Here is a 9,744-nt window from a genome sequence, read left to right as displayed (position 1 = left end):
AAGAATCCCACTTTGGACTGTAAAGCTTATCATGCCATGGCGAGAGCTACCCTGGAGCAGCCAGTCACCTTCCACTGACCTCCAGCTCTACTGAAAAAACTCAAAGACAGACAAACAGATTGTTCTTACAGTTAGAAGTCAGCATGAGAAAAATACAAATTACAGGCATCATCGTGAACTATAATCAGTTTTACAATCTTCAGTGTCATCCTTCACTTTCCTTTTCTTGTACTTCCTTTTATGAATCAGAGCCTGAAACTAACCCAGACCGTGTAAACATCTCACTGGACTGGACACTTTGTTCGAGTGTTACTTTATTCCCTTCCAGTATTGTTCGGCTGAGCAATGATAAATCATTTTCATTATGTGACAATGCACAGACATGGCTTGAAAAGAAATGTGTGTATATGAACAGTTGATAAATCAGTTGTCCGAGCCGTTGGGAAGCGTGATGAGAAGCTGTGGAGTTCTCTACAGGATATACAAAGTGATAAAGAGCAGAGCCACTGTCAATAATGAAACACTTTCAAATAAGGTCAGTGTCAATGCACAACAATTGATCAATGTTACAGGCCTCTTTGTAGTCTTTGCCGATTTTTAGATTCGTTACACATGTACAAATCATGAGTGCAGTGAAAATGGCAGCACAACAACACACTTGTTTGTGATCGTTTCAGTCCGACAGCACAATTTTCACTGTAGCATCTGTAGCATCGTGTTAATGCAATTAGAATTAAGTGAGTTTTGTAAGCAGGGCTGGTGCAAGCATGTTCTTTTTTTAGATAAGGGCCATTATTAGATATTTTCATGTGGAAAAAGCTGTTCCATGTACTGCAAAAGGTAGCTGTACTGTGACATGTGAATCAGTACATCATGGTTCATGTAGTCTATCTCAAAAATGGAGCTAAACATATCCAGATGTGCAGCTACTCAAATTTACCAAAGAGATATGATACAATCTACATTTCAATTGCAAAGTCACTTGGATACGCTAATATACAGTGTATCTACATGTTTACACATGTCCACATGATTTTTTTGAGGATGAGCTGCCTTATCTGCACTCCCTAATTTAGATTTGTCCTGTCACAAGCGATAAATTAATATAAGTTCTTTTGATGTTTGATTTGTGAGTAGGAATTGTTCCAATTTGTTCGTAGATATATCTTGCAGCTTTTCAAATGGAATAACATTTAGGAATTTTCTTCAAACCACACTGAAACATTGAGATGTTTATCACTGATCCACATCTGAGGAGAACATATTTTCAAAATATGCTTACAGTTAACATGTTTTTCCAGTCCAAAGGCTATAAATATACGTTGCTTTGTTGTTAAATTTTAGACAGAATATGGTACACTGCATCATATCAGAGTCATATGTAGTTTATGAATGGTAATATTGTATTTATGGGACAAGCTTGAACAACTTATTGTTTTGAATTAAATATTACCGTTAAAATCACAATTTGAAAATACTGAAATTGCTCAGCCCTACTTACCAACAATACATACTTTTTTGATAACTTACTTTGAGAATTTAAACATGTTTTTCCACAAAATCCTTTTTTTTCTATGTAATAAAATATGCCAAAGTTCTCAAACATAATATTTACAAGTTCTTTGAGTAAAAAAAAAAAAAAAAAGTCCAGACTTCCAACGGCCACTTTCAATACTCGACAGTTTCCAATACTCAATGCTGTGTGGATACAAAATATCATTATTATCAAGCATGTCACAATGGACTACTAGACATTTGCAGACATTTTAATCTAATGTGAGCATGATGCATTTATTATTTTCAATACACCTAAGACAGCAATCTCCCAGTCCACTTTATGCACCGTTTCGCCGTTTGCTCCAGAAAAAACTGAAACTGTGCACGTTCACTCTCACTCACATTCATTCAGCCCTGACTGTAATGTCTTTCTAGGGATTGATGCGGGAAGCCAAAAAGCTGAACTTGAACCTACTTTACATAATTGCGTCGGACACATTATGAATAATTCACCTGCTCAAACGAAGAGTTAAACTTTGCAAAATTCTGGACTCACGACACCGTAATAATATCTCCTTATTTACTTTCATTGGCCTCTAATTATACTGAGAAAAAGGGAAATTTGTTTCTAACCTGTGTGATCAAGTAGTTAACAAACTTGTACGATGAATCACACGACTAAACACTGGGCATGAGAAGCTGGAATGGTTTGTTTATGGACTGAAAACACTGTTTTTCCCCATTTCCATAAAAATTACGCTCCACCATCCTCTGCAGCGCTGGAGGCTTTCTTGCAATCTGGTGAGCATCTGATTGTTATTTGGGCCTCATTGTACTGTTATCATGATAAAAAACACTGTGCTGGGGCCCAAGGGCTCTATAAAGAAACCCAGAGAGGTCTAAATTGAGACTGTGACTGACATCCGTCGCTATGTCGGCGAGAAGGCTGTAATCAGAGCTGGCTTTGTGTAGACAGTGGGACCATCCATCCCTCACTAAAAAAATTCTGGCACAACCTCAGAGCTGTAGGGTTACACACAATAGGGGGACATAACTGTCTACTGTTAGTTTGAAACTTCTTGGCATATGAAATGAGAATCATGCTCAACTTCAGAATTCATAAATGTTACAACAGGCCCATCAAGACTTGTGAACACGAGCAATTCTTGTTTGAAATTTAGACACCAGTGGACCTGCTTTTTGAATATATCTTTGTTACACATTAATGCTTTTTTATTGACAATGGATCAGGTTACTGAGTAAAAAGGTGTTGCTTGTAGTGACAAACCTAACTGTGTAGCCCCGGAGCGTATTAGCTTCTTTTAGTAAATTGTTTTGGTTTTCTGGCCTGCAAACTCCTCTCTCGCCAAACTCATTTCCAGCTGCAGCAGACAGCTGTTTCCAGTGAAAAATCATCTACATGACTCAAAGTTTGAGCCCTTCTACAGCTTAGATCATCATAAACTCTCCCGGTTAAATCATCAATACAAAAGATGAACAACTACATTAGAAAATATCTGGTTCTTTAGTAAAAAAAAATCGAAGATAAGAAGTTAACTACGACTCCTGATGTGCATTTTAGTAAGAAACAGCCAATCACCAAGCTTAAAATTCAGTTAAGATTACCGTATTGAGAAAACTGATTTTATAATCTACATAGTGAATCAGTTTACTTTTAATTTCTCTGGGTCACTTCTGAGTGAATTCAGTTGTCAATTTTATTTATATAGACCAATATCACAAATCACAAATTGACCTCATCCTCTGTCCTTAGACTCTTGATTCGAATAAGGAAAAACCACTGAAAAAAAAAACCCTTTAATGACGAAAAAAATGGAAGAAACCTCAGGAAGAGCAACAGAAGATCCGTCTCCCAGTACAGACAGACGTGCAATAGATGTTGCGTGTACAGTAACGATGGATATTGTTTACAAAGTCAGTGATGAGGCATTTTGAATTCTTTACGCTCTGAATTGCGCCCATGGCTTCTTCTCCTCTTAGTTCTCTTAACTGCCCCCCAAAATCACGGACAAAACATGATTTCTCTGAAAGGAAGTGGAAATAATTGAAATTAATGATCATAATATAAGTCTATAGGATTGCTACATTATCCAGAAGAGTCTTGCATTTCTATCTTCAGTAATATTGAGGAGATTGTTTAAAGAATAGGTTGCAGGATGGGGAAAAACACTTCCAGAACCAGCAGGCCCTCCTATTCTCTCTATAGCAGACAAAGTTAACGACTAGCTGCTGAACATAGTGGAGTATTTAGCAGCAATTTAGCAAGAAACAAGACTCCAGAAGAAATGCTAATGTTGATACATGTCCACTGGAAGTGTTAATGGCAACTGTTTAATAACAAGTTCACCATATCTTAGTTTGTTGTGTTTGTTGTGTTTTCTTTTAGCTTGTTCTGCTGACCTCAAAAATCAATTAATGCAGCTTTAATGTTACAGCCAAAACCAGTTAATCCTTTTACTCATGTTCTACCAACCCTCTGTTTTCCACATTTTCATTTTTCATTTCAGTCTTTGTGGCACGACATAATACTGTTCCTGACAACATCACAAATCTGGCTTTGAGTAACAGCTTTAAATAACAGGCAAGAATTTCTAAATTAAGTGCACACAAGCACATTCACACAAGTGAATCACTGTTGCTGTAAATGCAAATTATGATAGTGGTAAAACTTCAAAAAGCTAATTGTACATGACACTTCTAAAGAGTGGCCTCTAAAAGATATTCACATAAGACGAAAGGATCTGTTGTCGCAGGTCCTCCAGAAGTAAAGAAAAGCCAAAAGAATGATGTTGTTGACTGACTGGTATTTAGGACTCATCTTACAATATCATTATTTTAATTTAGTCTCATCCCCAATTATGTCCACCATCGTGAATGGGATTGGACGACGAGGCGGCCGCAGCTCTACAAACCCTGATTTAAGGCGTGCATAAAACTCGATGGACCATGAGGCCTACATGTGTGATTATGGAAGCATCTCTGTGCCTCAAATGAATGGGTACAACATGTGTCACAGCAGTGATATTGACCACATGTATGCAAGGGATATTCCCTTTCGCATCTCTCTTGGTTTATTTATTTATTTTTTATATCTTTCAAGGTATTCTTCTGACTTGCCTCTACATGTTCCCAGACCCACTGAAGGAACCGGGCAGTAGAGAAGCCCTGTTTGATGCTAATGAGCCCCTAATCCTATCTTTTTTCCCTTCACAAGACTTGACTTGTTTATTCTCCCTGAAGAGGGCAGTGTTTGAATGAAGGAGCCTCCATCTGTCAGCACTCATCATGTCACTGGTACATGAGAGATGCCAAGAACTTGGAGGAGAGTATACATCCAGTCCATATTATTTTATTCAAACCAGATAACAGGATACAGATAATTAGATCCCCGTAACAAACATACACTTAAATCATGTACACAACACATGGTGCTCTCTTATTTCAGGAGGAAGGAGTGGATGAAGGTCAGTGGACTCACAACTGCAGGAAAAGTATAAGGCCCTGCTGGGATATTTAACGTTTCATTGCTTGATGAATGAATTGTCTCTACAGAGAGCTATAATGCTGGGTAATTAATGTGAGAGATTAATTATTAACTTGTGCACAGCCTTATATATCAGACAGGCTGAGTGAAACCTCTTAGGAGGAGTGTGTGAGGCGCATGTTTGCAGCAGCTTCATGTCTCTCTGCCTTGAGACGCAGTCCAAAATAAACCAACTCAAAAGAGACACGTAATGCTGCGGAAATCATTGAGGGGAGGAAAGATGCATTTATACACTTAACTCCAACAACAACAACATCGCAGATCCTGCTGTTTCAATCAACACACTCCAACATAAGCGTGCTCCTCTCTTCATCTCCCATTTCTCTCATCTCTCTCCTCTGCCTTCTCCCTTTCTCTCTCTCTCTCCTTTCTCCTCTCATCTCCTCCTTTTCCTCTCACTTTTTTCCTCTGCCTTCTCCCTTTTTCTCACTTCTCTTTTCCTCTCCTCTCACCTTTTTTCCCTCTGCCTTCTCACTCTTTCTCTCCTTCCACCTTTTTAATCTGCCTTCTCTCTTCTCTTCTCTTCTCTTCTCTTCTCTTCTCTTCTCTTCTCTTCTCTTCTCTTCTCTTCTCTTCTCTTCTCCTCTCTTCTCTTCTCACCCCCTTTCCCTCTGTCTCCTCTCCTCTCCTCTCTTTTGCGCACGCATCCAAACCTCTCCCCTCCTTCTTTCTCAATGAATTTTTCGCCCAGGTTCAACCCCTCCCACTTTGTGTAAGCGCTTAATTGTCAGCCTTGACGAAAACTTGCGTAGGCTTAAATACCGTGTGCGCCTCTTGCATAGAGGGGTGGAACTGACCAACTTGTCCAAGCGGGCATCTCTCTCTTGTCGTGTAATTTTTTTTTTCCAACCTCCTCTCTCCTTGTGCGCTCGCTTTATTTCTGCCGCCGACCGACAAGCATGCAGGTGTCTCTGGCCCTCCTCGTCCCCAGCGCTGCGCTCCTGGTGCTCCAGGGATGCTGCACCGCTGTGAAGGGATGGAAGGTACTAAAAAATGATGCTACGGAGATTTTACCGGAGTACAGAGAAAATAGTCGGACACCCCAGGAGGCAACACTACAAGCGTCAAACGGCAGCAACAACAACAATAACAACAACAACAACAACACTATGAACAACAGGGCGAAGAACGGTGGAAGAGCTGCAAACACAGTTTCCTACAGTAAGTATTCTTTTAAGCTAATTGGCTGTCATAAAATTTTACAAGTGACACGTTCAAGTTGTTTGCAAAGAAATAAAATTAAAAGCAGCTGCCTGATAAATTCTGCGCAGTTGGCTATTAAAATGATTATCAACATGAAAAACTCAGTAATTTTATTTGAACCTTTGGGCCTAATGTATAAAACGGAACTGTAAATAACACCAACGCTTTATATAAAGTAGTCATAAATGCGTTGAGATAATGGGTTAAACGTGTATCTGTGAGACCTCATCGCAAGAGACGCATGTATGAGAACAAGTGCGCGGGAACATGAAAATATAAAACAAATTCATAAGTGAGTCTGTAAGCCCAACTGCGATTTGTACACGTGTAGACAGAATACCTGTATTTATACTTCAGTTTTAGATTATTTAAAGTTAAATATATATATTTATATTTCTTTCTGTGGTTAGTTAAGTTGATTTCAGTATTTGTGGGACTTGTGGTTCCAGTTGCGTGATGCCCCGTTGACCCCACAAATGTTTAAAGTGCCTTTCATTTATAACTCATAATTTTAAGATACATTTGACAAGGTAGTTATTAAATTTTCATCCAGCCACGCACGCCTTTGTTTTATTATAAAGGAGTAAATTGTTTAATTAGACTTTCTGGATATTTAAAAAAAAAATTGTTTACTGGAAGTGAATCACTGGATTATCCCAATATGTGAATCTGCATAAATACAACCTGCCTTGACTTCATTTTTTTTAAAGCTGATTCACTGATTAAGAGAAACTCTGCTGTGTGTGTGTTAAGGGTGTTTTCTTGCTTAATCTATTGCCAAAGTTGAGGGTGATGAGAGCGACACACACACACATACACACACACATTCTTGTGGTTTCTTCCCCTACACAATTTGAAGTGGAGCATTCACGGAGACATCAGGGCTTTTTCCACATTGTCTTCCAGGTTATTTCCTTCTCTCTTTATACTATTAGTCAAGCTCTACTTATGCCCTATTTGATTGCAACAACATGTCACCCAAATAGAAAACCCCACAGTTTGTTCTTCGTGGGATGTCTTTGGGGGTTTTTCGAAATTGCTTTTTAAATGCAACACTGCCTTTGAGAATGATTCCCACCTGTGGCCAGTAAAGGTTGTAAGTTCTGACTGGGCTGTGCGTGTAGAATAATCTCACGCTTGCTCTCATGGATTCAAGATGGGTGGTGCAATACTCGTACAGTTTTACTTTCATTTAATCACGGCCCTTTAAATCAGACATCAGAGAGGAACATGATTGATTAGATTAGAAGAAAAACAGCTGAGAGGGATAATTAACAAGTCAAGAGTTATTAGTATGGCTGATTTTCGTCTCTTGAGGGTATTGCCTCTTCAGGAGTTTGGATTAGAAATCGCAAAACAAGATCACGTTTAACATGACTTTCTTTTTTTTTTTATTAGTCTCCCCGAAAAAGGGGATGGAAAAACGCATCTCTTTGTTTTCATAGTGGATGAGGAGCAATATGTGTTGAGTTTCACACAGGGGGACACAAATCTCCTGGATTATTTTCTTCATCCATCTCTTTGCTTTCATCCGGGGATGGCTTCTCATGGTCTCTGTGGGGTCACAGCAGAGGTTTTGACCACTGACTGGCTTCCCTCCAGTCCTCTCCCAAGGCTTGACTCTCACTGCTGAGGGAGAGGAACAGCTCACGAAGCTGTACAGTACAGTAGTCTAGTGTGTAATTTTTTTTTTTTTTTTTTTAAGTGATGTTTTTCAGACTGACAGTAGAGAAGAGAGCAGGAAATGTAAGTAAGAGTGTGACTGGATTCGAGTATTGAGTGACACAGCAAGGCTCGATGAACAAGACGACTTGACTTTTTTGGTAATTGGTGCAAACCGCTGCTCGGTGCATGCTGTAGGCTTTGTATACTACTGTGGTCCCCTTCAGCTGCAGCCACAGAATAACACCAGATCAGGTTCTCAAGGGGAGAAAAAAAAAGGAAGTCACCTCACATAAATCCTTTGTTCAGCCCTTTTTGCGAAGAAAGCCACAGAGGAAAACAGATCCCTCTCTGAGTGTATCATTTCTTAACCGACAGTTCCTTTGCCCCTTTTTTACACACTGCTTGTAAAAAAAACACGGGACAATAACTCATGCATACGGCTGTTAAAAAGCTGCAGCTAAAATATAGGATTACAGGCTGAATGTGTTGTCTCAAATCAGTCTGGCAGATGTCCAGTTTGTTCAAAATTGTACAGTTGCAGCGCTGCCTTAAAATAACCAGACAGCTATTTACTCTTCCATCACCACATACATTTCCTGAGGGCCAACGATGTATGCCAGTTTTTTCTTCCAGCTCAAACCTCCATTAGGTTTGATTGAGCTGTTTAATGGCCCTCTGGTCTGGATTTGCTATCAGGTGATTGTTGCCAGCTGGATTTCTTTGTCAAACCCTGTCGTCAGCTAATGATCCGACCATGAATCAAATTCAGAAACTCTGATCTCATTGGCTTAAATCTTAACTAAATGTACAAATTTTCATATAAAATTGAATTTATTGAAATGCTGCAGTTTTATTATAATGTGTCAGAATTTAAATTAAATGCAGCTACCCGATGGTGCAATTTTAATCTGACCAATGTTGTTTTCTACTCATGCTCGGTAATACAAATCAGACAAATAACACAATCAGTGAGTTCATGTTGGCAAACACTTAGTCATAGAAATTAGCACATACTGGAATTAGACACAGCTGCAGTGTTGAAACAGTTAACCTGCACAATGTCCATTCCAGTGTGCGGCACTTCAAAGTGTTTGTTTTGGGCTGAAGCCATGAGTGTAACTGTGATATCCTGCTCTTCCACCCAGGTGCCTCGGAGCTGAGCTGTAGGGAGCTGCGTTCCACCCGTTACATCACCGACGGATCTTGCCGCAGTGCCAAGCCTGTCAAAGAGCTGGTGTGCTCGGGCCAGTGCATGCCCGCACACCTCATGCCAAACTCTATCGTCCGCGGGAAGTGGTGGAGGAGCAGCGCCTCGGACTACCGCTGCATCCCGGCTCACTCCCGGACACGGAGGGTCCAGCTGCAGTGTCCTAACGGCAACACTCGGACTTACAAAATCCGTGTGGTCACCTCCTGCAAGTGCAAGCGCTTCAGGCCTCACCACAACCAATCAGTGCCCAAGGAGGTGCCGAAGCCACAGCGCAACAAGAAACACAGTCGTTTGTCTCAAGATCGGAGCAAGAACAACACGCCGTTGATGGGCAACTCGTACTGATGCTGCTCTTCAGCATCTGAGGACAGAGACCAAAAGCACACTCATACACACGCACATGTTACACAACACACCAACCAACATATCTCCTTCAAATAGCGAGGAGATGCAAGAGAAATTCCTAAGAGAGCGAATTCATAAGCTAATTGCTGGGCTGATTTTAAGTCATTAGTCTTTATTTTTCAGCCACTCGTCAGCATATTTGTGAACTTTGCTTATTTGCATGACAAACCATCAATGCCAGGGCTTGCCATGACTGTGA

At 40.1% G+C, this 9,744-nt stretch overlaps 1 protein-coding gene across 1 annotated transcript; it reads left to right on the top strand.

Moving 5' to 3' along the window:
* The first annotated feature begins 5,693 nt into the window (after window positions 1-5,693).
* sost (sclerostin) lies at window positions 5,694-9,494 on the top strand. Its single transcript, XM_042396437.1, has 2 exons — window positions 5,694-6,223; window positions 9,076-9,494. Exons 1-2 carry the CDS (start codon window positions 5,962-5,964, stop codon window positions 9,483-9,485), a joined length of 672 nt encoding a protein of 223 aa, XP_042252371.1. The 5' UTR covers window positions 5,694-5,961; the 3' UTR covers window positions 9,486-9,494.
* Window positions 9,495-9,744: the final 250 nt, after the last annotated feature.

The sequence above is a fragment of the Thunnus maccoyii genome, chromosome 20 (assembly GCF_910596095.1).
Source record: "Thunnus maccoyii chromosome 20, fThuMac1.1, whole genome shotgun sequence".
NCBI lineage: Eukaryota > Metazoa > Chordata > Actinopteri > Scombriformes > Scombridae > Thunnus > Thunnus maccoyii.
This window is presented reverse-complemented; position numbering and strand designations above follow the sequence as displayed.

Excerpts from the sequence above, each read along its gene's own strand:
- sost (XM_042396437.1), top strand. The coding sequence starts at position 5,962 with ATGCAGGTGTCTCTGGCCCTCCTCGTCCCCAGCGCTGCGCTCCTGGTG. Across the intron at positions 6,224-9,075 it reads TGCAAACACAGTTTCCTACA|GTGCCTCGGAGCTGAGCTGT; the intron begins GTAAGTATTCTT and ends TCTTCCACCCAG.